General features: G+C 36.9%; 1 protein-coding gene across 3 annotated transcripts; it reads left to right on the top strand.

Annotated features, from left to right (window-relative positions):
- Manea (mannosidase endo-alpha) lies at positions 1 to 27075 on the top strand. Of its 3 annotated transcripts, XM_055603326.1 has the most exons (6): positions 1 to 128; positions 2051 to 2145; positions 6122 to 6704; positions 10310 to 10419; positions 22101 to 22177; positions 23142 to 27075. In XM_055603326.1, exons 3-6 carry the CDS (start codon positions 6161 to 6163, stop codon positions 23797 to 23799), a joined length of 1389 nt encoding a protein of 462 aa, XP_055459301.1. In that variant the 5' UTR covers positions 1 to 128; positions 2051 to 2145; positions 6122 to 6160; the 3' UTR covers positions 23800 to 27075. The 3 variants fall into 3 exon arrangements, with proteins under 3 accessions (XP_055459301.1, XP_055459302.1, XP_055459300.1); XM_055603327.1 differs by lacking the exon at positions 2051 to 2145 and having other exon boundaries at positions 6122 to 6512; XM_055603325.1 differs by lacking the exon at positions 2051 to 2145.
- The last annotated feature ends 115 nt before the right edge of the window (positions 27076 to 27190 follow it).

Genomic DNA, 27190 nt, shown 5'->3' with positions numbered 1-27190 from the left:
CCCTGCCCTGCGGTGTCCTCTGGGAGGCGGGACTGAACGTCCGCCGCAAGAGCTGTCAGCCCTGGCCGAGCTCGGGATTCCTTCCCTCGGTCGGTGAGTCCCCGCCAGTGGCCTGCTCTCAGATCCCGGTGAGTAGTGCGGGATCCCGGAGCTGAGGCCCACAGCGACTCCGCGGCTAACGCCTACGCGCTTACCGCCAGCCAATCGGGGGCTGCCTGCTTGCGGCGCCCTTTGACCCAGGAACCCTGTCCTGCTCAGCCTAGTTACCCGCATCGCAGCCGGGCCTGGCCCGGCCGCTCAAGTTTGCCCCAAGGCGGTTTGCCACTCCTCCACCCGGAGTCCCGAACCTGGGAGTGAGTCCGAGGCCCCAGGCGTTCGCGGCGGTTGTCTTCCTGGCTAGCTTTGCACCGGAAAGGCCGCCAGGACAGGTCCCATCTCCGAGGTCTTTGTCCAGTTCCCCTTTAACATGCTTGGCTCTGTGTGCACTATAGAAAGCCCCTCCGCAGTGGCCGGTCTCTTTTCCGTTTGCGGTGGAACAAGTTGGGCAGTACGAGCGGTTAAAACTTTCGTTTCGTTATGTCAAGCACCTACGGATGATAGAATGGGAGATGAAGAAGTACTAAAAACTAATTACAAGGAGGCTTACAAGAGCTAATGTAAGTCTGGATGAGCTTAGAGATAAATATAAATGAGACTAGATGATGGTCTATTCATCTTTCAGTGTATAGGCAGCTGGTTGAAAGAAAAATGCAAACTTAATCCAGGTTTTGGTGAAAGTAATTCACGTTAGTTACACTTACAAAGCTGTAAGTGCTTCATACTCCTATAGAGGTAATGGGTATATGATCAGAAAGTAAACATGATGCGCTGCCTTCTCATTAGTTGTGGGCCACAGTTCAAGGAGGAGGGAACCATTGATCATATCTTCTAAGCCATCTTCCATGGTGAAAAAAGTCATTGTAGCATGCCTTCTATACTTGAAGCCACATAGGCCGCAGCCAGGAGCCTAAGTTCCTGTACTGTATTCTGCGCTTGCTAGATGCTCAATGGCAGGTTACTTGGCTATTTGCTAGCCCAAAAGCTTGGAAAAAGTTATCTGCTGGGTTTCATCACTTGTAACACGAAGTACATAGAAGTACCTGCAACATCTACTTCACAGATGGTTGCGAACATAAAAATGGAATAATGAGATTATGTCTGACTGAACTTCTGTACAAAAGATTTCTTCTGCTTGCAATAGAACTGACCTGAGCAAGAATCTGGAAGTTTCAGATGTGTATTTTTAGCGTTAGTTTTATCTATGTCTAGGTACTCACTAATTTTAAAAGATGTTAAAGGAAGAAAAATGTTGCCACAGTCTTAAGCTCACATGTGTCTATATAAATTTACACTAACTTTGGCCTAGGCAATAAGTCATTCAAATGACCTTTCCATTTTTAAGATATATGCAGATTCGCCCTCAATTCAGTATTTAATCACTCATCTGCTTTATACCCATTGGAGAAGGGAGCAGAAGTCCTAAACTCAAGCCCATCTGGTAGAGGTGTCAGGAGCTTTCCTAAGAGCAGGCCAGTGCTGCACCTGCCTAACTCAATCGTATCTAGCATAAAATTAGAAGAGATCAGTATCAAAACAAAAGAATAAGTGGAAGAAATTTTTGTAATTTAACTGATAATTTTAAAAATGGAAACTGACTTTTTCTAAGTTATATTATATGGGCAAATATTTTAAAAATCAGTATCACTCTGTTTCTGGGTCATTTAGATCCCTTGGCTACACGAGTATGTAATACTTTTTTAAAATTAGAAATCACATTAGCTATCATTTTAAAATATTAAAAGCGCGAAACATAAAAATAGCCTGGTTTCAGAAGAACCAGTCTGTAACTTCTGGAAAGTGCAAACTTCCCTTTGATGAACACAGATTGTTAGTAGCCAGTACCTTGAGTTTCCTGCTTTGAGAACCTATACGCCAGCAGTTGACTTGTAGAGAGATTTTTGTTTGTTTGTTTGTTTTTCTCACAAGTAACTTCTGAAACCTCTTTCTTTAGTTAAAGGTGAGTAAGTTGATCCTTTGCCTGTCTCCTGCAAGAGCACTGCTTGTATGATGCTTCAGAGGCATTGTATTGTCACAAATTTTAAGATGGTAAGATGGACTTTAAAATTATTAAGTCTTCATAAATGCTCATTTACATTGTTGTTTATTATGCACTTGACACAGATCTGGCCTGCATATGAAGAGTAGAAACTTTTATAGATTTACTTCCCAAACACATGCTAGTGTCAGAAGCAGGAGGGCCAAAACTTAAGCTGATAGTGATCAGGGATCATAATATCTGTTGGGATCTACTGTAGTATAAGTCTACTTTAGTAAATTTATACTAGAAAACTGGTACATAGAAAGGTTGGTTGCAGTCACAGTGTGAGAAATACAACCATTAAAGGAGAACAGGTTTTCTACTCAGGAGACTTTGGGAGAGGCATTAGGAAGAGAAGGCAGATTTCTGCTTTGACTTGAACCTTGAATGCTTTTCTAGAGATAATATATTCAGTATATTTATTTATTTGTTTGTTTTTCCAGGCAGGGCTAAGGATCAAGACCCCAAGGAGTTAGTCATGCTAGGCATATGTCCTAACCACTGAACTACATGCTCAGTCCTATATATTTTGGGTTTTTGTTTTTTTTTTTTTTTTTAAATAATTTTATACATTTCCTTGTATCCCAGCTGTAGCCCTCTCCCTCTTTCCCTCCCAATCCTCCTCTCCCTCCCTCATCTCCTCCCTGCCCCTTCTGAGTCTACTGAGAGGGGATGTCCTCCTCTCCTTCTGTCTGGCCCTAGCTTATCAGGTATCTTCAGGATGGTTGCAATGTCCTTATCTGTGGCCTAGCAAGGCTGCTCCTCCCTTGGGGGGGAGGGGAAGCTCAATGAGCCAGACATTGACTTCATGTCAGAAACAATTCCTGTCTCCCTTACTAGGGAACCCACTTGGATACTGAGCTACCATGGGCTATGTCTCAGCAGGGGTTATAGGTTATATCCATGCATGGTCCTTGTTTGGAAAAACAGTCTCAGAGAAGACCCCTGTGTCCAGATATATTTGGACCTTGTGGGGCTCCTGTCCCTTCTAGGTCATACTAATTCCTCCTTCCTTCATGTGATTCCCTATACTCTGCTGAAGGCTTGGTTATGGGTCTCAGCATCTGCTTTCAAACACTGCTAGGTGGAGTCTTTCAGGTGCCCTCTGTGGTAGGCTACTGTCCTGTTACTTGTTTTCTCCTACTTCCAGTGGGTTCGTTTTATTATATTAATTAATTAATTCATTCATTTTGAGAAAGAGCCTTAATATGTAGCCCTGGCTGGCCTGGAAGTTCCAGGATGGCCTGGAAACTCATAGAGTTCTGCTAGCCTCTGTTTCACAAGTTCTGGGATTAAAGATGTGTGTCACATCCATCTCCCAGGTCTGGATTGGTTTCATGTCACCCAACTTTACATCATGATCATCATGAAGAATTGCTCATGGTTCATAATTACTTAGTGATATGTTGTCAGATGTGACATGAGTCTTCATCCTGACGGTCCTATGAATAAGGTAACTGCAATGGAGAAAATAAATATAGAAACATCAGGTTAGACAAAGAAAATACAGGAATTTGGACTTGTAACCACAGAGCTCAAAAAATTTAAATAATAATTTTTACTTATTATTTGAAAATTTCATATATATATATATAGTGTATCTTGAACTTATCTACACTCTAGTCCCCCCTCCAACTTGTCCCAGAATTTGGCCAACTTCATGTCCTCCATAATTAATTTTGTTTTGTTTTTCGAGACAGGGTTTCTCGGTGTAGCCTTGGCTGTCCTGGACCCACTTTGTAGACCAGGCTGGCTTCAAACACAGAGAGCTGCCTGCCTCCACCACCCTCAGCACTAGGATTACAGATATGTGCCATCACACCTGGCCTCCATAATTAATTGAGTTTTGTTGTTGTTGTTGCTTTTACTTAGTGCTGCACAAGAACACATAGGTGTGGGGTCATTCTCTGTGCTATAAGCAACATAGGGGTGGCCACACCCTGAGGATAATGTGACTGTGTCTCTCTCCAAGCAGTCATCAACTACCAGTAGTGCTCAGCTAGATTTTGGCCCTGAGAACACTGCTTCCTGCTGGAATTTTTAATTCTCTTGTTCTTGTGCAGTAACTACAGCTGCTGAGTCCATTTCATGTCCAGAGGATAGCATTTCACAGCATCCTCTCTCCATCCTCCAGCTCCTACATTCTCTCTACTCTTTTTCAGCAGTTTTCCATATTCCAGTGCTGTAGGGGCACAGATGTAAAATGTCTGGTCAGTACCATCTGTGGTTACTTGAACCATAGACACAGAACTCCAATGTAGAGAGCAGAGTGTATACACTATGTATAATGGATGAGTATGTATGGGAATATTTACGAGTACAAATATATATGCATGTGTCTGTTTGTGTGGCCTTAGTTTCTTCATGACATTAATTTTTGAACAAAATTCCATAGCAGTGATTGTTTCATTCACAGTATATTCTCTCTAGAAAACCATTGTCAACTGTGCCCCAAATTAATTTTGACCGCTTGTTGAAAATGCTGTTTGGTAGTCTGTCAACTGTCATGTTCTCCATTTTATGAGTTAAGAATGTTTTGGTGAAATACTCACGAATATATGGCAATACTGTGTCCCATCAAACATTAACATGATTCTTGCCTGTTACTTTGTATATTAGTCCATTATATGTTACAATAAAAAGGTTCAGAAAACTAGATCATTCATATGGAAGAGAAATTTATTTCTCACAGCTCTGACATTAGGAAATCTAAAATTAAGATTTGGCAGAATTAGTTGTTGGAGGAGGGATGCTGTCTGATGGTGTCTAGATATTGTATCCTTTGAACAGGAAGAGCTCAAGAGAGCAAACCAGCCTGACAACACTATTAAGTCATTCCTGATGTGGTATACATATACAGTTCAATTTTGTTAAGCTTTTAAGAAAAATGAGATAAAGGAATTTGCGTGGAAATTGAGGCATCTGGAAAATGTTAAATGAGATAACTCAAGTTAGAAATCACATGTTCTCTCTCATTTGCTGATCTTTAGGGCATATTTCTATGTATGTGTGTATGTAAGGAGGAGGGAAAGCATGGTTATAGGTTATGGAACTTGAAAGGAAAATTCAAGAGTAGAAAGGGTGTTGAAGAAGGAGGTGAGGATATTAGGACACAAGTAGCGTGGCAGTGGAAAGTAAGCTAGGGTAACAGGAAATGCAAGGGCTTTCAACAAGGGCTGGGGGACAAGAAAGAAGAGATCCATTGAAAACAAATATGCTTGAAAGTGCCACCAGGAAACTTAAAACAGTAATCTAGAATTTAAAACTTTTAATAAAAGGTAAAAAAATATTCATGGTGGGTGGAGCCATCATCTCCCACTAAGTCTGACTCAACAGTGTTGAGATAGGAATTATGTTTTTGATTCATGGATTTTGGGAATACAGTCATTCAGTGGTAAATGATTGTTGCCAGAATATCTAACCTCCATTTTTTTCCAGAACTATCATTACAAAGTTTTAAGTGATTTTATTCAATTCTCAAATAAAATTTAAAATGTATAATTATTCCCTTCTTCTAATATTATTTTTTCAACTTAAGGACCCTTTTGAAAACATTATCACTAGACTTTAATGCTTTTATTTAAAAGACTGACTCATAAGTATCTCCCTTCATTAACTGCCATTTTAAACTTTAGTCCATATAAATGAATTATTTACTTTGTGTATTCTGTATACATAAAGTTTAGTCACATGATGAAAAATATATTTCAATTTGTAAACAGGTTTCTAGGTTTCATCTGACTAGATATTATTGACATATACAATGAGATTTTCAAATCAGTACTTCTTGTATATGTGTATTTGCCTGTGTGTGTTTGGGTGTTTGTATGTGTGTGTGTACATGTTCTTTTATTTAACAGTTTTTGGTGATTTATTATAATACTGTTACTTTTTTAATGTCTAGGTTTTAGTTTCCATTTTAAAATCTGTGAAAAATATTGATGGTATCAGTTACTAACGATCTTTTTTTTTAATGAATTGTAGCAAAACACTTAACTATTTTGGAGTTTAAAATATGTCATCATGGCAAAATTTCGAAGAAGGACTTGTATCATTTTGTTACTATTTATTTCATTTGTCTTCTCCCTGATGATGGGCTTAAAGATGCTGAGGCCAAACACAGCGTCCTTTGGAACTCCTTTTGGACTTGACCTTCTTCCAGAACTTCATCCACCAAAGCCCTATTTGGGAAACAAAGCTGACTTCCAAAAGAGTGATAGAATCAACATGGAAACCAATACCAAGAATTTACAAGCTGCTGCCATGACTGTGTGGCCATCCAAGGCCTCTGAAGTGAACCTGGAAGAACTGCCTCCTCTGAACTATTTTGTTCATGTATTTTATTACAGTTGGTATGGAAACCCACAATTTGATGGTAAATATCTACACTGGAATCATCCGGTCTTGGAGCATTGGGACCCTAGAATAGCCAAGAATTATCCACAAGGGAGACATACTCCTCCAGATGACATCGGCTCCAGTTTTTATCCTGAGTTAGGAAGTTACAGCTCTAGAGACCCCTCTGTTGTAGAAACTCACATGAGGCAAATACGCTCAGCCTCAATTGGTTGGTAATTCGTTTATTTTATTTCCATATGTAAATAATTTGTGTGGACAGTTAAATTACTAATCAGTCTTTACTATTAGTTACAGTCTTAACTCTTATCCCTGATTAATCTGCCTGTGTATCCTGTTCTGGTTTGTTATTGTTGTTGTTGCTTTGTAGGACTGGGATTTGAACTGATGACTTCACATGTGCTAGGCCACCCCTCTACACCTGAGCTACAGCCCTTTTTGTCCTATATTGTGAGGCAGGGTCTTTAAGGACTGAAGGCTGGTCCTCCTGTTTTAATCTTTTAAGTAGCTGAGGTTATGGCCGTACGACTCCAGACCTAGGTAATATGTGTTTTTAAACATCTAGGTAACCACTTTTTAATTGGTTTTAATGTACTTTGTTTAATTGATAAAAGTGTTTTTAGATACACTGTTATTGTTTTCTAACTCAATTCACAATTTTATTATTAAAGAATTATACTTAATATAAAAAATTTTCTCATCTTTTAAAGTACCAATATACCCATGAAATAAAGTATCTCTGTAACCCAAAAGGCTTCATCCTTGATGGTGTATGGTAGAGCATGCCTGCCCTTTTAACACTTGGAAAGCTGAGGAAAAAAGGCCAGGAGTTCCTCCTTTGCCTAAATTGTCATCATTGCCCTATTTACTGCTGACCCCGACCACCATGCCAACAACTGTATCTGACCTCTGTCACTGTGAAGTGCTTGTGATTTTTCCCTTATGACAACAGAATTAATTAGCTATCTTCTTTGCTTGTCTTATTTTGCATAGCACAGGATTTTGTGATTCATCTGTGTTGTTAAGAATATCAGTTTTAGTCATTTTTACTGGTGATTATATTTTATTTTATGATTGAGGGTGTTTGCTTCTGTAGCCATGTGTTGGACATTTCCCCTGTTTTTGCTTTTTTGTAGTATACAGTTTGACTTTATTTCTTTTCAGTTTGTCAATTTCATTTTTTATTTAATGTAATAAGGCTTTAAATGTTCCATTTTGCCTTTCACTTGTCCTTTTTATGATCCTTTCTTCATCTTTATCCCTTATCTGACATTGAATTTGTGAATGATTTCATTCTGTAATCTCTTTTGGCCTAGTACATACAATCAATCTTATTTATTTTTAAAATTGCTGTAGTATTACATTGTATACCTTTAACTTTACTGGTGAAAGTAATCACTAGTTATTCTCATGTCACCAATGCCCCTCATCTTTCTCTGCCCTTTGTGTAATTTCCAAGTATATGTCTTTAGATAATACCCAGTGCCTGAGAAATGTTTTAGTCACTAGGGCCAAGCATCCAAAAGTTTCACCTAGCCAGGGCTGTTGTCTTTTGGAATTCCACCAATAAAGCCTGATGCTTTATTTCCATGTGTTCTTTTTATTGTCTTTCTATTATTCATTATTCTTTGAAACATGGTATTTGGGCTCAGGAAGAAGATCCTTCCTGAGTGACTTTGCTTTGTTTTCGCTGTTAAGAATGCTGATGCGGGCTCACCTAGAAACCTGCATGAAGCACAGCAGACATGTGAGCATTCATAGTCAGGGCTGTAGACTGCTGTTTCCTAGAGCTGCTCCACTCCTTCCAGGCACACGTGAGGGAGCTGACTTCCTGATCACTTTGATTATGAGCTTAGTAATCCTGCTAGGACCTTCTTCATGACATTTGTTATTACCTATCTTTGATGCTGGTCTGCTGTTAGATCAATAGCTGCTAGAAGCTATTGCATGATTATTATGAGTAGAATCCTGGTTTGAATTCTGTGAAACTATTGCTTACAATAGTCACATGCTTTGTGACTTTCAAGATGTGCTGTTTCCCTTATATATGTTTATTTCCATTGCTTTTCTAGGCTGTCAGGTAAGAAAATGTTTCTTGTTACCCTTGATGTTACAAGTGCAGCTAGTGGACTACTCAAATATTGATCAGTTTTTTTTTTCCCCCAAGTTTTATTTTCCCCAACATCCTTATCTAGGTGCAGCTCCATTCTTCAATAGCCAAAACTTCCCTGGACCCCCATCCGCTATCAGTTCTTTATTCTGTTACAGGTTTTTGCTATTTCTTGGATAGAATACGAAGATAGCTTTTCCTCATTAGCTTCAATGAAAGTGTCACTTTGTTCCTCTATTTAGAATTCTTCTGTGCGTATTATGACTATGACAAAATTTGATTGTTAAAGTCTATCTGCAGCAGTTTCTTTTTCTGTTTAAGAATTTCATCTGTGCATTTAATGCGGATTAACTGAATCTATTTTCCATTCCCTCCTCTCTAATTCTTCCCCTTACTGCCCCCCAACCACCATCACTTTTCATTTTCAACTTTATGTACTCTGTTTATAAACTCACTGAGTCCAATTAGTAGAGCCTATATGTGCATGATAGAGCCATCTACTGGAACATGGGTAATCTCTTAGGGACCACATCTCTGGAGAAAACTGTTACTTTTCCAACATCCTTAGAATTGCTAATTGTTCCTCAGCCAATCGTGGCATTAGGTGAATCCTGTACCCATCCATGATGGAATTTTGGCTGACTTCATTTTGAGCCATTTCTAATCTTTATTCCTTAATTTTCACAAGATTTCCTTTATATAATATTATTATTTCTTCCCCTGTATTAAAAAATCATTGGTCCAATGAGATATCCGTGCTGTCTCTTCTGCCCTACCGTTCCTTTATATGTGAAGCTTTGAAGTATTTGTCTTAAGTATTCTGTCTTTGGTTAATGATTTCTCTTTATGCTGGTGTTCCTAATACCTATATTGTAATTTCTTAGTAAAGAAATAAGTAGGTACCATAGGGGATAACTCCCATCATTTTGCCTATATTAATTCTTTTCTTAAATGGTTGTATAAAAAACAGAATATGGATGGTTAGAAGTTTTATTCATAATTTCCAGAAGTGAAAAGCTACCAGTATGTCTTTTAATAGGAAAGTGGATAAACATCCACAAAATGAATATGCAGCAGTAAAAAAAGTATGAGTTACTAAGTCATAAAAAGATAATGATAGAGCTAAAGTACAAGTAGTTAAGCAAAAGAGTACAGTTGTAGATGGCTATGTGCTTTAGGTTCAAGTTATATGACATTCTGACAGAGACAGAATTATAGAGAGTGAAAAATCAATTATTCCTGGGGCTATTCAGTGGAAGGAAGGAGGGTTAGATAGGCAGGAGACTAATGTTTATGTTAAACCAGTCTGTCCGATACTATAATGGTTAGTTTATCTACAGAACCAGACAACACTAATAAAAGCCATATTCATTAACTAATATATGATGGTATCTGCCTGTCAAATATAGTAAATATTGCATTTGAATGAAAGATGTGCAGGTGGAGAACTGGGCAATATGGTTGGGGATAGATATAAGGACTACATGCTTTCTTACTAAGAGCCTTAATTATTGTAAAATATGTGGTATATTAATTTCAAAAGATATCAATTGTTTAAAATAGTTACATAAATATTGGATCAAATAACCAAATAACTGCACCACCGTTTTGAATATACTTGGAACTCATGTTGCCAGTTTTTGACACCTGCAGTCACTCTTGGTAATGCCTTACTGTTTTTCATTTTTGTTATGATTTTCTATTAGGAGTACTGGCCCTGTCTTGGTATCCACCTGATTCAAGTGATAAGAATGGAGAAGCTACTGATTACTTGGTACCAACAATTTTGGATAAAGCTCACAAATATAATCTGAAGGTATTTTAATTTATTTTCAAACTATATGTATCATTGATATTCCTCTTACCTTTTATAGTAATAATATTTTATATACTCATTTTAATTAAAACTTGATATATGCAGAAATGTTTTAAAATATTACTGCTTCTTAAAGATTTGTTTTAATAATTTAAATTTCAGAACGAATCCAGTTTTAAAAAGATACCCCTTACTGTTTTTTCTTTTTTTTTTTTCATTTTTTATTTTAATTTTTATTAATTACACTTTATTCACTTTGTATCCCCCCCCTGGCCCCATCCCCCTTCCCAATCCCACCCTCCTTCCTCCTTCTGTACACATGCCCCTCCCCAAGTCCACTGATAGGGGAGGTCTTCCTCTCCTTCCTTCTGATCCTAGTCTGTCAGGTTTCATCAGGAGTTGCTGCACTTCCTCTGTGGCCTGGTAAGGTTGCTGTGATCAAAGAGTTGACCAATCAGTTCATGTCAGAGACAGTCCCTGTTCCCATTACTATGGAACCCACTTGGACACTGAACTGCCATGGGTTACATCTGTGCAGGGGTTCTAGTTTATCTCCATCAATGGTCCTTGGTTGGAGTATCAGTCTCATAAAACACCCCTGTACCCAGATTTTTTGGTTCTGTTGCTCTCCTGTGGAGCTCCTGTTCTCTCCAGGTCTTATTATTTCCTACTTCTTTCATGACATTCCCTGCACTCTGCCCAAAGGTTGGATAAGTCTCAGCATCTGCTTTGATACCCTGCAGGCTAGAGCCTTTCAGAGGCCCTCTATGGCAGGCTCCTGTACTGTTCCCTGTTTTCTCCTTCTTCTGATGTTCATCCTCTTTGCCTTGCTGTATAGGGTTTGAACATTTAGCCAGAGTTGTCCTCCTTGATTAGTTTCTTTAGGTGTACAGATTTTAGTAGGTGTATCCTATATTATATGTTTTTTTTTCTAAGCATGTTTTATATTCATTTATTACATTTTGGTTTTTTTGAATATAGACTTTTTTCTTTATTTTTAAATTTTTTATTACATTTTTATTTTTTACATTAATTACAGCTTATTCACTTTGTATCCCAGCTGTGGATGCCTCCCTAGTTCCTACCCTCTCTCTTTCATCTCCTCCCATGCCCCTCTCCAAGTCCACTGATAGGGGAGGTCCTCCTTCCCTTCCATCTGACCCTAATTTATCAGGTCTCATCAGGACTGCTGTATTGTCCTCCTCTGTGGCCTGGCAAGGCTGCTCCCTTGTCAGGGGGAGATGATCAAAGAGCCAGCCACTGAGTTCATGTCAGAGACAGTCCCTATTCCCCTTACGAGGGAACACACTTGGATCCTGAACTACCATGGGCTATATTTGAGCAGAGGTTCTAGGTTATATTCACAAATGGTCCTTGGTTGGAGTATTAGTCTCACAAATGACCCCTGGGCCCAGATTTTTTGGTTCTGTTGCTGACCTTGTAGAGTCCCTATCCTCTCCAGGTCTTACTATCTCCCCCTTTTTTCGTAAGTTTCCCTGCACTCTGTCCATAGTTTGGCTATGAGTCTCAGCATCTGCTTTGATACATTGCTGGGTGGAGTTTTCAGAAGTCTTCTGTAGTAGGCTCCTCTCCTGTTTCCTGTTTTCTCCTTCTTCCAATGTCCATCCCATTTGTCTTTCTGAGTGAAGACTGATCATCTTACTTACTTGCTTAGCTTCTTTAGGTATACATATTTTAGTATGTTTATCCTCTATTATATGTCTAATATCCACTTAAAACTGAGTATATACTATATGTATCTTTCTGCTTCTGGGATACCTCACTCAGGATAATTCTTTTTCTAGATCCCTTCATTTGCCTACAAATTTCATGATTTCCTTGTTTTTAATTGCTGAGTAGTATTCCATTTTGTAAATGTACCACAATTTCTGCATCCATTCCTCCATTGAGGGACATCTGGGTTGTTTCCAGATTCTGCCTATTACGAATAAAGCTGCTATGAACATGGTTGAGCAAATGTCCTTGTTGTGTGCTTGAGCATATTTTGGATATATGCCTAGGAGTGGTACAGCTGGATCTTGAGGTAACACTATTTCTAATTGTCTGAGAAAGTGCCAGATTGATTTCCAAAGTGGTTGCACAAGTTTATATTACCACCAGCAGTGGAGGAGGGTTCCCCTTTCTCCACATCCTCTCTAGCATGTATTGTCACTTGAATTTTTGATCTTAGCCATTCTGATGGGTGTAAAGTGAAATCTCAGGGTCATTTTGATTTGCGTTTCCCTGATGACTAAGGACGTTGAGCATTTCTTTAAGTGTTTCTCTGCCACTCTGTAGTCCTCTATAGAGAATTCTCTGTTTAGCTCTGTATTCCATTTTTTAAGTGTATTACTTGATTTGTTGCTTTTTAACTTCTTGAGTTCTTTATGTATTCTGGATATTAGCCCTGTGCCAGATACAGGGTTGGTGAAGATCCTTTCCCAGTCTGTAGGCTGTTGTTTTGTTCTGATGACAGAGTCCTTTGCTTTACAGGAGCTTTTCATTTTTATGAGGTCCCATTTATTGATTTTTGATCGTAGAGCCTGTGCTGATGGTGTTCTGTTCAGGAAGTTGTCACCTATGCCAGTGAGTTCTAGCCTCTTCCCCACTTTTTCTTCTAACTGATTTAGTGTGTCTGGTTTTATGTTGAGGTCTTTGATCTACTTGGACTTTAGTTTTGTGCAGGGTGATAAATATGGATATATTTGCATTTTTCTGCATGTAGATATCCAGTTGGACTAGCACCGTTTGTTGAAGAGGGCTTCTTTGTCAAAAATCAAGTATCCATAATTCTGTCGGCTTATTACTGGGTCTTCCATTTGATTCCATTGATCCACCATTCTGTTTCTATGCCTGTACCATGCAGTTTTTATTGCTATTGCTGTATAGTACAGCTTGAGATCAGGGATGTAGATACCTCCAGATGATCTCTTGTTGTACAGTATTGTTTTGGCAATTCTTGGTTTTTTGATTTTCCATATGAAGTTAAAAGTTGTTCTTTCAAAGTCTGTAAAGAATTGTGTTGGTATTTTGATGGGAATTGCATTGAATCTGTAGATTGCTTTTGGCAGAATGGCCATTATCACTGTTAATCCTACTGATCCATGAGCACAGGAGATCTTTCCATCTTCTGATATCTTCTTCAACATCTTTCTTCAGAGACTTGAAGTTTTTTTTTCGAACAGGTCTTTCACTTGTTTGATGAGAGTCACACCAAGGTACTTTATATTATTAGTGGCTATTGTGAAGGGTGTTGTTTCCCTAATTTCTTTTTTGGCCCCTTTGTCTTTGACCACAAAATAGAAACAGAAGGAACATTACCAAACTCATTCTATGAAGCTACAGTCACCTTGATACCCAAACCACAGAAAGACCCAACAAAAAAAGAGAGCTTCAGACCTATCTTTCTTATGAACATTGAAGCAAAAATACTCATTAAAATACTTGCAAACCAAATCCAAGAACACATAAAAGATATCCACCATGACCAAGTAGGCTTCATCCCAGCCATGCAGGGGTGGTTGAGTATACAATAATCCATCAATGTAATCCACTATATAAACAAACTGAAGGAGATGCCGAAAATGCATCTGACAAAATCCAACACCCATTCATGTTTAAAGTCTTGGAGAGATCAAGGATACAAGGCACATCCCTAAACATAGTAAAGGCAACATACAGCAAGCCTATAGCCAACATCAAACTAAAGGAGAGATACTCAAATTAATCCCACTGAAATCAGGGACAAGGCAAGGCTGCCCACTCTCTCCTTATCTCTTCAACACAGCACTCGAAGTCCTAGCTAGAGCAGTAAGACAACTAAAGGAGATCAAGGGGATACAAATCGGAAAAGAAGAAGTCAAAGTATCACTATTTGCAGATGATGTAATAGTATACATGAGTGACCCCCAAAATTCTACCAGAGAACTCCTTCAGCTGATAAACACCTTCAGCAAAGTAGCTGGATATAAAATTAACTTAAAAAAATTAGACTTTGTTTATAACAGACTACATACTTTAAGAACAGTTACAAAACAATCAGGAAAACCATATGTAAAAGTTATATTCAAAATGTTTAGCTCATTTGTATTTGGCAATATTGAAGAAAATACTATCTATCCTATAAGGACTCACTAAGTAGCTCTGCCTGGCTTGAAACTAATTATGTATATCAGGTTTATCTGAAGCTCAGAGTAATTTTCCTGTCTCTGCCTGTCAACTGCTGTTATAAAAGACACGTACTACATTGTCTGGCCTGCACTATGTGTCTTAATAGGAAGAGAAAGGGTTTAAAAAGTCCCTTCATGAACAAAATAAAAGAAATTATGAAAAATTAATGTATGAATATCCCCTATCAAAACTGCTATGTTTAAACAATATAACATCTTTATAAAGTAGTTAGAAAATAAATTTCTTCCCAAATATTTTTGAAATTTTAAATTAACTATTTGAAAATTTTGTACAGTGCATTTTGTTAATATTCACCCTATCTTCTGTCAGATCCACCCTTTTTTCCTTAGCCACTCAACTTTTTGTCCCCTTGCAACGTCTCTCTTTAATTTTCCCTTTAAGTCCAGTTTTTTATATTTTTGGATGTTTGGCTTTCAGCTGGAGTTTGGTTGACCTACTAGGGCCCTTAGTATTAATGAAAACTGTCTCTACCTCTCCCAGAAGCTAGAAACTGCCGATAGTTCTTCAGCTAGGGGAGGACTTGATGTTCAGCTCCTCTCTCCATGCTGTGATTTTATTCAGTTTGAGCTTGCACAGATCTCACGAGTGCTGTCATAACTGCAGTGAGTTCATATGTGCAGCTACCCTCTTGTATTCAGAAAATAACTTCCTTGTAGTTACTCTGATTCTTAGACTCTTTCTACCTCCTTTTCTGCAATGATCTCTGTCTGAGTATGTGATATAGACATCCCATGTAGGACTCAGCATTTTGTACGGTCTTATTCTCTGGATCTTGTCCAGTTAACCATATACTGTACAAACAGATATCTCTGAGGATTAGAGATGAGCTAATCTGTGGGTTTAATACTCCTGCTATGATGGGAAGGTATCCTGAGGTTTGGGAGACCAGGAACCACACAGCTCTGAGATGAGAAGTTTCAATGGAAGGGCATCCTGAGACATGGGAGCACAGGAACTACACAGCTCTGAGAGGAAGCCTCCTTAGAAGAGGCATTGGAGCTCCCAGGGGAGGGCTTCCCAACTGAGCTGAGATGCTCAAGAGCTTCAGCCCTGTTCCACTTCTTCATTCTTATTTTTATTGCTTTTTGGCTTCTTCTGATGAGAGAGTCACACCAGGCAGATAACGAGATTTATTGGAAGGGTCCAGGCTGTGGAGGGATGAATCCAGGGTTGGCTGCCTCTGGTCCTGGAAGAAGATAGCAGGGAACTGAGCAGACACAGTCTTTATATAGGATTTCTTAGGGGATAGAGCTTTCTGGGGCAGAGATTTTCAGAGTGAGGATTGGTGGGATCTCAAGTCCTGAGCTTGGGGGAGCTTAGGGATTAGTGGGTTTTCCTGCTGAGGGATTGGTAGCTAAAAAGGTTCTCATAATATAGTTCATCTTAAAGAGTGGTCCTTAAATCAGAAGGTGCTTGGTTCTTTCATGGTGTTTATGCTACTGTTGTACCAGTAGTTATATCTGGTTATTAGTAATTCGTTATTAGTAGTTAGGCTGGTTATTATTGTTGATCACAGGGTTCATAGCTAAGTAAGACTGATGGTTTCTTGTCTCAACCAGCACTGTGTATAGCAACTTCCAGCACTATTAAAGATATCTAGAAGCTATCTGCACAAAATTTCCAGATCAGTACCAGCTTGATTTCTTCATGTCCTACATCTCAAGTTTGTGTTGTCTTTAGTAGTAGAGTATTATAGTCAAGTAGAATGTTATAGTCAAGGAAGAGCATTGTAAATAGTTCAGCGTTTTTTAAAAAAAGTGTTTCTTAGTTATTTCTCCCTATGTCTCTCTTGTCTGTCTCCCTTTTCTTCTCTATCTCCCTCCCCTACTCCCTCTCTCTCTGGTCTTTCAAGATAAGGTTTCTTTGTGTAGCATTGGCTGTCCTAGAACTCACTCTGTAGACCAGACTGGCCTTGAACTCTTCCAAAGATCTACCTGCCCTTTTCTCCCAAGTGCTGGAATTAAAGGCTTGCACTGCTGCTACTACCACACGGCTCTGATTTCTCTTCGTGTATCTCTTATATCTTTATATTATATCTTATATCTTTGTATCTCTTGTAATTGTCTTTTGTCTGTAGCTAAGAGTTAAAGTTCTATTGTGACTTCAGCATGGAAGTGGTGGGTTGGGGACCCTATTGTCATTCATGATGTTCATGGTGATGCTTTAAATTTTTTCCATTTAGTGTAAAGTTTTATAAAAGTTTCCCATACTGTATTGAAGTTTGCCATTCTTACATCCCTAGGGTTTGTGGGATTGTATTTGTTGTCTGCCTTTTCCTTTGTTTTTATCATGAAAGAACATTGGGCTTTTTCTGTATCTGTTTATATGGTCATGTGATTTCTATTTGAACCTAGTTATATGATTTTTGTTTTTTACATTTGTTGATTTGCATGCTTTGAAACATCCTTGTATCCTTGAAATGAAGTCAACTTTATCATGAGAGTGATCTTTTGGATATGTTGTAGAATTAGGTCTGTCAGTATTTTATTGAAAAAAATTACATATAAATTTATGAGGAAAAATTCTTTATGAATTTCTGTTGTTTATTTGTTTTGATTATCAATGTAGTACTGGCTTTATAAAATGGTCTAGTATTATTTTTTCCTTTATTTTATGGAATAATTTGAGGGACTGCTATGGGTATAGCAGAACATTGCTAGAAGTCATTTTGTTTTTATACTCCTTTAGCAGAACAGTAGTGCTTGGTTTTCCTCTAGGCCCACGTACTGTCCAGGATCAGGTTCTGGGCCATACAAGTAATGCCAGGATTGGGTTCAAACTCATGGAATGGACCTTAAATCCAATCAGAGTAGTTGGTTATTCCCACAATGTTTGTGTCACTATTGTACTACTGTATTTTGCAGATGGTCACCAGTGTAGGTTGCAGGATTTGTGTCTGTACTGGTTTTTAGCTTTCTCCTCTGTTAATGTACTGGGTGCCTTCTAGTACAGGAACAGGAGGGGTGAAGGCTAAAACCTCTAGTTAGGTACCAGCTCAACTCCTCTACGTTCAGTGAATTATGCAAGTGATTTCTTCAGCAACAATTTTCCTTTAAATTTGTTTGAGTGAACTTTTCCAAGATTTTCATTTGATTTTTTTTTTTTTATCTTTTTCTTCTTTTGTATTTGTATGTGTTAAATTTGTGCTCATAACATGTATGGACTTCCTTATTTCACCCACATGTTCATTTGCATTCTTTTAATTCTTTCAGGAGCTTATTTATGTCCATTTAGAATTTGTTCAGTCTTATCTTGTGTCATTCTTTTAAATTATTTGTCTGCTATTTCATTCTGGTCACTCTTTGGAAAATCTAATATTGTGGAATTGATAATTTTGGGAAGAGTCCTGTTGTTTTGACTTTTCATGGTCCTTGTTTCTTTGTTAATATTTGTATATCTGGGGTTAGGTAATTGTGGGTGTTTTTTAATATTGCCTTTTTTTTTTTGTATTGAAGTTTGTAATTCTTTTGTCAATTTTCTCCCAAAAAGCTTGTGGCAGGTTAAGATGCCTTCCCCTCATAGCTTCTGTATTAGGCATGTAATATAGCTCACGTGCTCAGGGGGAATTAGTTGTAATATCCAACACGACTCCAATTGTAGAGCATTAAAGGAGGAACTCCATTGATGGATAGACTTACTATGCAAACTCAGGTAATATTAAATACAGCTATCTCCTTTAAGTCTTAATGATCTTTAGAGAATAAAGGCAGAAGAATAGTATTTATTTGGGTATTACCTACTAAGTCTGGTTATGGAAAGACAGTGAGTTGAGTATGACCAAGAATTAATATAAAATTGTAAATTTAAGAGAGAAGTTGGGAAATTGTTAGGGAAAACAGACCCTGAAGTTTATTGGCATTAAAAAATTGCAATTAAGAGTCTATAGATGAGAATTGATAAACTAAGATCAGAAAGGAGAGGAGAACCTCCCCTATTAGTGGACTTGGGGAGTGGCATGCATGCAGAAAGGGGAGGGAGGGTGGGATCAGGAGGGGAGGAGGGAGGGGCCTATGGGGGGGATACAAAATGAATAAAGTGTAATTAATAAAAATTAAAAAAAAGAGTCTATAGAGGAGGGAGTGGACAAAAAGAAGAAAAAAATGAAGTAGAAATGAGATAGAAAGATTTGGGTTGTAGGCTAAAGAAGTGCTTAAGAGGACACAATGGAAATAGGTGTTAAATTTAATGGAGTAATATAAAAAATAAAAACAAATATTTATGCAAGAATGAATATTTAAAAATAGTAAAATAAAAAAAAATACCAGTTAAAACTTCTTCCTTGCTTAGAGCATCAGGGAAAGTCCTCTTTTGCCTGAAAAGGCTTTTGCATTTAATTTTGCTGGTAAGAGAGCTGCTTCCCTTCATGTGTAATTCAGACCTGGCTATGCAAGGTCTCAGTGGGTATCCAGAAAGTTGCCTATAGGGTTGATTTCTGCCTTGGTTTCAAAAGCAGAGTTCAACCTTCTTTAGAAGTTTTCCAACCTCTGACATGGGATGTTGGTATCCAGGCCAGGACTCCTTTTCCAAGTGTGAGTGGTCTCACTCATCCTGTATGGATTTCAGTGTATCTTTGCAGCTAATAATTTTAATCCTACTGAGGCTCAGCCTAGCTCACATTCTCACATGCTGACTTTGCTTATTCCATAGAGTTTTAGTTCAGGTGAATTCCCACTAGGGGTTCTGGGATTCTCTGGGTTTCTCTCCTGGGATTGGAGTTTGGAGACATGGTTATGTACTTTTTTCTATCTTTCCCAGCAAAATATTTGATTGTAGTTTTCCCTTGTACCTGCTCCCTTCTTGACCCAACATATGTGATATCTCAGGTTAGAGGCAGTGGCCATATATATATGGGATCTGTGTCAAGGTCACAACACAGTTTTTATGCGTTGACTCTGCATTTCCATCATGTGGATGTCAGGAATTGAATTCAGATGTTTAGGTTTGGCAGCAAGCAAATTTGTCTTGCATACATATGTATGTGTATGTATGTGCATGTATGTATGAATGTATGTGTGTATATATGTATATGTGTAATTGAATATTTCTGTAGCCCTAAAGAAAATCTTGGGATAGTGTCTCTTAGATGAACTGACAGGAGCTGTCACATGACATGCTCTGCAGTGCCATTCAGCCAGTTCTATCGGCAGCTAGAGTTTGCAGACAGTCAAGTCTTCCAGTCACTGATTTATTTTGTGCAAAGTAAATCCAAGGCCCCAGATCTGGGGTGGGAGGTAACAAAATTGGACATTTTGGCTTTAATGAAGTTTTTAAATGTAAAGTAGTTAAACTCTCATGATACATGAGAATAGACTGCTTTTAATTCTACTAAAACCACTTGTGTGGAAGAGAAAAGTAACAAAGACCTCAGTAATTGTCTCTGTAAACACCTCCAACATACTTGATCTCTGCATGCTTCAGACCGGATACTTAATAATCAGGAAGAAATTATTATATATTTTATATATTATAAAATACTGTTCTCCAATTTTTTCTTGTCCATGTTCAGAATTCTCTGATGTTTAATACCAATTGCTTACTCTCAGTAGCTTTTCAACTTACCAAACTTATTTAAAAATAATTTAATTATTATCCTATAATTTGACTTTAACTTTTACAAATATGTTTCTGATTTTGGTTGGGTTGATTTTTACAGTTATCTTTCTACTTGGAAGGTTAAAAAAGGTTTTCCTTCACTTTTTTTATTACTTGTTTAAAAATAGTTTTGATTACATAATATGCTAATAACATTAGATACTAAATGCTTTGTAACTATAATTTTGATTAAACTAAATGTCATTTTAGGTATGTGTTTTTTAATTACAAACAAACAAGCAAAGTTAATAAAAAATGTTTAAAGAATTAATGACTCATTTTTTGCTGCTTGCCAAGTTTTTGCCAAGTATAAATCAGTAAAATCTAAATCTAAGTGATGACTTGTTTTGTCCAAAGATAATTTTTTAGTATTTGTTTGTATTATTCTGTGGAACATACACTTGTAGCACTTTTATCTGTCATTTTATAGAGTAGTTATGCCTCAGCTATAAAAGTCAAAGCTCATCCTTTCTGCTCACTGTGTATTCTCAAGGTCGTTTTGATTTGCATTTGCCTGATGGTTAAGGATGTTGAGCATTTCCTTAAGTGTATCTCTGCCATTCCATATTCCTCTATTGTTGGTGTTCTGTTCAGGAAGTTGTCACCTATGCCAGTGAGTTCAGGGTCTTCTCCACTTTTTCTTCTAACTGATTTAGTGTGTCTGGTTTTATGTTGAGGTCTTTGATCCACTTGGACTTTAGTTTTGTGCAGGGTGATAAATATGGATATATTTGCATTTTTCTGCATGTAGACATCCAGTTGGACCAGCACCATTTGTTGAAGATGCTGTATTTTTTCCTTTTTATGGTTTTGGCTTCTTTGTCAAAAATCAAGTATCCATAGGTATGTGGGTTTATTTCTGGGACTCTATTCAGTTCCATTGATCCACAATTCTGTTTCTATGCCAATATCATGCAGTTTTTATTGCTATTGCTCTGTAGTACAGCTTGAGACCAGGATGGAGATACCTCCAGATGATCTGTTGTTGTACAGGATCGTTTTGGCAATTCTGGGTTTTTTGTTTTTCCATATGAAGTTGAGAATTTTTTTTTCAAGGTCTGTAAAGAATTGTGTTGGCATTTTGGTGGGAATTGCATTGAATCTGTAGATTGCTTTTGGCAGGATGGCCATTTTCACAATGTTAATTCTACCAGTCCATGAGCATGGGAGATCTTTCCATCTTCTGATATCTTCTTCAATGTTTTTCTTCAGAGACTTGAAGGTTTTTTTTCGAACAGGTCTTTCACTTGCTTGGTTAGAGTCACACCAAGGTACTTTATGTTATTAGTGGCTATTGTGAAGGGTGTTGTTTCCCTAATTTCTTTCTCGGCCCTTTTGTCTTTGGTATACAGGAGGGCTTCTGATTTTTTTTTTTTTTGAGTTAATTTTGTATCTAGCCACTTTGCTGAAGGTTTTTGTTTCATTTTGTTTTGTTTTGTTTTCTGCTTTTTTTTTTTTTTAAGAAAGCTTTGTCTGAATACACAGTATATTCTTGTGTCTTATAATGAGTATAGACTTTTGAAATCTATTTCATGAAAACTACCCTCCTAGAAAAGCTTTCAGTCAGGCACTCCACATTGTTTCAAACAAACAAACTGGGAGCAAACAAACAAACTTAGCAACTTAATAGACTTCTGGAAGCTTCTTTTTTGTTGAGCAAATAGAGTCAGTGGCTACCCAATACAGTAATGGAGGTTAAATGAATTCATTCAGATGAATTGCTTTATCTTTATTTAGTAGTGGAAACTCTCAGTAAGTGTAATCTACTAAGAAATATTTGATAACCACTGGGTACAATAAATATTTGCTTTAATGTTGTGAATTGGCAGCTTATTAACTATGTAAAATATGCGGTCATAGATAATGCTTTCTTTAATTGTTTTTTTTTTCCTTTTTAGGTCACTTTTCACATAGAGCCATATAGCAATCGAGATGATCAAAACATGCTTAAAAATGTCAAGTATATTATAGACAAGTGAGTTTCTTCAGTGTTCATAGTTACACTATAAGGTCTTCTGATAATTACTGTTAGAGTACATTTAAATGCTACCTGGGAGTTGGTTTATGATCTATCATGTTCGATAATTTTACCACAAGTAAACTGAAGAACATTTTCAGGTTTCTTATAGATCACTTTTTGTGTGAATAAAGGTTGCTACCTTCACTATTTTTATATGCTTTTAAGACTACTTATGATTTCCATTTATACTCATTTTGTATTTTTGTATTTAAAATCTCATGAATATACATTTTATCTTTTAAAAGAAGGTTCAGCAAATCCTACCAGTGTGCGCCACCACAACCGGCATTGCTAAGCTAACCTCCATTGCTTCAGACTAGGCATTCTACAGAGTTTGGGACTGGGCAATTACTTATTAGGGTGACTACTTTAAACTAACTGTGTGTTTTTATTTGTACTACCATGATAAACCGTGATTTTGTTTAATTAGAAAACACTGTCCAGGAAAATTGAAAAATAAAGAAACAAGAAAATTAAAAAAAAAATAAAAGAAGGTTCAGATGAAATGTGAACACAGCAATGTTTGCATATCTATCATCATTTGTATCTAGAATGATTAAAGAATTTTGTAATTAGTTTCATTCTGGCAAAGTATTTTACTGATAGGATTCTCGGAGGTTTCAGCAACAAATGGATACCTGTCACTGATAAGATAAACCAGTTTTCTCTGTTATGAAGATCATAATAGACTTTTTATGGCTTTAGTCACCATTTGTTAGCTTTGGCCTGAGATAATTAACCTCCTGTTTGGTAGTATACTCAGTGTCTCATAATGTATGAAATTAAAACTATGTTTACAGTACTGAGGATTGGGAACAGTGTGCTCAAGCTTCAAGACTCATTTTCATTTTTGATGCATAGTTTTATTGTGATACATTCTATGAGTTTCATCTCACTTTTCAGTGTGTCTTTATTATAGATATGGAAGCCATCCAGCCTTTTATAGATACAAGACAAGGACCGGACAATCTCTGCCTCTGTTTTATGTATATGATTCATATATCACAAAGCCTAAAACGTGGGCCAATCTGTTAACACCCTCAGGATCTCAGAGTATTCGCAGTTCTCCTTATGATGGATTGTTTATTGCACTTCTAGTAGAAGAAAAGCATAAACATGATATTCTTCAAAGTGGTTTTGATGGAATTTACACATATTTTGCTACAAATGGCTTTACATATGGCTCATCACATCAGAATTGGGCTAAACTGAAGTCATTCTGTGATCAGAACAACTTGATATTTATCCCAAGTGTAGGCCCCGGATACATAGACACAAGCATCCGTCCATGGAACACTCAGAATACTAGGAACCGCATCAATGGGAAGTACTATGAAGTTGCTCTAAGTGCTGCCCTCCAGACCCACCCCAATTTAATTTCCATCACCTCTTTCAATGAGTGGCATGAAGGAACTCAAATTGAAAAGGCTGTCCCCAAAAGAACCGCTAACACAGTATACCTGGATTACCGGCCTCATAAGCCAAGTCTTTATCTAGAACTAACTCAAAAGTGGTCTGAGAAATACAGTAAGGAAAGAATGACGTATGCATTGGATCAACAGCTGCCTGCTTCATAATGTATCCATTATAGTTTATTTATCAAATAACCTACTGTCAGTACACACTCTGTGCTTCAAGTTATGGAAAGAAAAATGTCAAAATCAATGTGCACTTGCTACTGTAACCTTCATCAATTATTTCAGATTTTTACTTTTAAGATGGTATTACTTGTCCGACAATGGATAATAACCTTACAGAGAAAATATTTGACAAGAAAGACTGTGTCAGTGACATTTCTAATGTTCCCAATAGATTTCTGAATTTCTGACTGTAATTGAAATTTTAATGGGATGGCCTTTTAGGTTTTTGTTGTTTTGTTTTGTTTTTTAGTTTACAGTAAGAAAATGCTTGTGTTACATAAATCAGCCAACATACATGTAAGCTGTACTTGTATTCAAGGTCCAAAGTCATAGAAGTGTGTGTATGTGTTGGGCACACCTGGCAACAAAAGTATAGAGCCAAAGGAAAGTAGGTGGATGAGCTTCATTTCTGAACTCTTCAGTGACCCTGAAGTTAGTATTCAGGTTCTGGCTGTCCTCCCCTAGTGATCAAATTCACTTTGCAAGTTTCTTGTGAGCACAACCTTGTAAGTGACAGGGTATTTTGTTATATTGTTATATTTTTCTGTTTTAACTCTTAGCCATGTTCTATTGAGCATCCATTAGTGCCATCATTTGAAGCCTCAGGTGCCTGTGTCACTGAATGCTTTTTCATGCCTAATGCCCCTGGTTTGCTCTGCTTAATTAAAGACTAGAAACAATAGGATGGAGTTTAGAAAATGCTAATGACTGTTTCTCACCTGTGAGGAAAACCATTGTTTCTCAGTGGTCAAAAAGTTTGTTGTGATAGACTAGGATCAGATGGAAGGGGAGGAGGACCTCCCCTATCAGTGGACTGGGGGAGGGGCATAGGTGGAGAAGAGGGAGGGTAAGGTTGAGAGGAGATGAGGGAGGGGGCTAAAGTTGGGATACAAAGTGAATAAACTGTAATTAATAAAAAAGTAAATAAATTAAAAAAAAAAACAAGAAAAAAAAGGTTTGTTGTGTTCAGTACTCTGTCTTTAGGGCACCTTGTCAGTCTTTCTAGGTCTTTCTTTTATTTATTTATTTTTTAATATCTTAAAATTAAATGTTCACCAGAGGCTACTAAACTAAAAAAGGATAATGTTAGTACTCAAATTTTTTATAATATTTTAATTTAATTTTACCATAATATAGAAAATTTACTTATCATTTCAAAACTAGAGATAGACAATTATTGTTAAAGTAACACCATGTTTTTGAGTTATGTCCTTATATGAGTCTTATACTTTTATAGTAGCTGTTGGATTTAAAAAGAAAATGTTAGTGATCCATAGCTGTCATGTGGTTACAAATTGGTAACATACATGCTAAAAATAAATTATTTTAAAAGTGAGAATAAAAAAATCGAGAGAATTCAATATAATTATAATAGAAAAAACAGCTAGTCTGCGTAATTCTACACAACTGTTATTTCTTCATTCTACTGAGAGAATCAGTTGAGTAATGCTAATAAATAGTGCATGCTAATCTCGAGCATAAAGGCATTCAGAAACAAATTAGTTTTGGAATTCATCTTAAAATACACAGCAGAGAGGGAAGGTTTTTAGGGCAAGGGAGGCTGATAAATGAGTAAAGTGCTTGCTGTGTATGCATGAGGATCTGAGTCTCACAACCAGAGGCCACATAAGCCTGAGCTTGGTGGTGTACACATTCTATCTCACTGTTCTTCCAGTGAGCGACACGGTAGACAGGAAAGAACCCACAATTTTTTGAGCTAGCTGGTCTGCTGTACACAGCAGCAAATGAGATCCTGTCTCAAAAACAGTGAGCGGCAAAGATCAAATAACAAGGTTGCCCTCTGACAACCTTGTGGTTTACATGGAGACACCCACCCCATGTCAGTCAGTCTCCCTCTTACTCCTGAATTTTTGCAAACATGTACACACAGAAATTTGTTAAAACTTATTTTTAAAATAATACTTTTGGAATAAAAACTTTTTGAAGAGTTATACTAACCTTACTCATAAAATTAAAAATTTCTATTTATTAGAGAATTATTAGGCGATAGAAAATTATGAGAATATTCTTATTTTTCCAGGATAAATTATAAGAATAAATTAATATAATAATATTTTAATATTACCAAGTATCACCATTGGAATAAGCAGAAGTATAACCTGTATATTTTTTCTTTGCTACAACATTAAAGATGAATTATTAGTACCTAGTATTATATAGCATATGTTGTTTTCTTTATTCCTTATGTTGCATTTTTATATTTAAGCCCCCCATGACCAAAAGTTAAACAGTTCTGAGATTAAGAAAAAGTCTACAGAAATAAGGCCAAGCAAATCTCAGTAAGAGTTGCAAACAGCTCACTCCAGCTCCTGATGTTTCCAGTCCATCTCCATCCCATCAATAGCACACAGTCAGAATTTAAAATTAGACAGTCTCTTTTTATTGTTAAAGAATTGCTGTCTAACCAGTGACTGAAATATCTCTCTTAAAACTAACTAGTTGATAATTATATAAATAACCATAGTTAACCCTTCTGGTTTCTACAACCAAACAGTCAACAAACTAATGATCAAAATAGTGGGGAAAAAAAATCCATTTGTATATAACAAGCATTTTCAGGGTGTTTCCATCCCATATGCTGTACAGTACAACCACCATTTACATTTTTCTACTTATTATGAGTAAGCTAAGGGGATTTATATTGTACCTGAGGGTCATTCTAGGGCACTCCACTATTTTTAAAGAACCTGAGCATTTTCAGCCACTTATATCTTTAGGTCCAGGAGCCAATGCCACACAGGTACTACCACATGGCTGTGTTCATAATTATTGCTAATGATTGTTAGAGGAATGCCTTCAGAGCCAACCCCCTCCCAACCCCAGCTGTTTTTATGGCTACCTTTGTTGTCTGACTGACACAGCTGGAATTGCAATGATCACAAGTAAATTTGATTAAATGATCCAGTTCTTACTTTTAAACATATGATCATTTGAATTCAGTAAACTTAAAAAGGTATAATATATGATGTACATGAATTATTATCAGTTTTTATATAAGCTGTTTGTTTTGTGTATTAACCTATCTAATTGTTTAGACTGTAGAGAAGAACCAGATCCTTATATTTCCTTTTAAATAATAGTTGGGAAAGACTGCCCTTATTAATATTTAACTAAGTTGTATATTAACTTGCTTATTTTATTTATGTCTGTAATTTGGAAAATGATTTATTTTGCTATCTGGTGTTAATTTTGTCTACAAAAAATAAATAATTTTCATAATTATAAATCTATTCAATTTTACTCTGATCAGTTTTATTTAATTTCTTATTAATATAGAAAAGATAGTATTGAGTCAACATGAGATGGA

Source organism: Psammomys obesus, unplaced genomic scaffold, assembly GCF_907164565.1.
Source record: "Psammomys obesus unplaced genomic scaffold, mPsaObe1.curated_primary_1811, whole genome shotgun sequence".
NCBI classification, from domain to species: domain Eukaryota; kingdom Metazoa; phylum Chordata; class Mammalia; order Rodentia; family Muridae; genus Psammomys; species Psammomys obesus.
This window is presented reverse-complemented; position numbering and strand designations above follow the sequence as displayed.

Bases quoted from the DNA above. Each gene is read 5' to 3' on its own strand.
- Manea (XM_055603325.1), top strand. From the start codon at position 6,161: ATGGCAAAATTTCGAAGAAGGACTTGTATCATTTTGTTACTATTTATT. The intron at 10,420-22,100 runs GTATTTTAATTT...TTTCCTTTTTAG, and splicing joins CTCACAAATATAATCTGAAG to GTCACTTTTCACATAGAGCC. The intron at 22,178-23,141 runs GTGAGTTTCTTC...TCTTTATTATAG, and splicing joins GTCAAGTATATTATAGACAA to ATATGGAAGCCATCCAGCCT.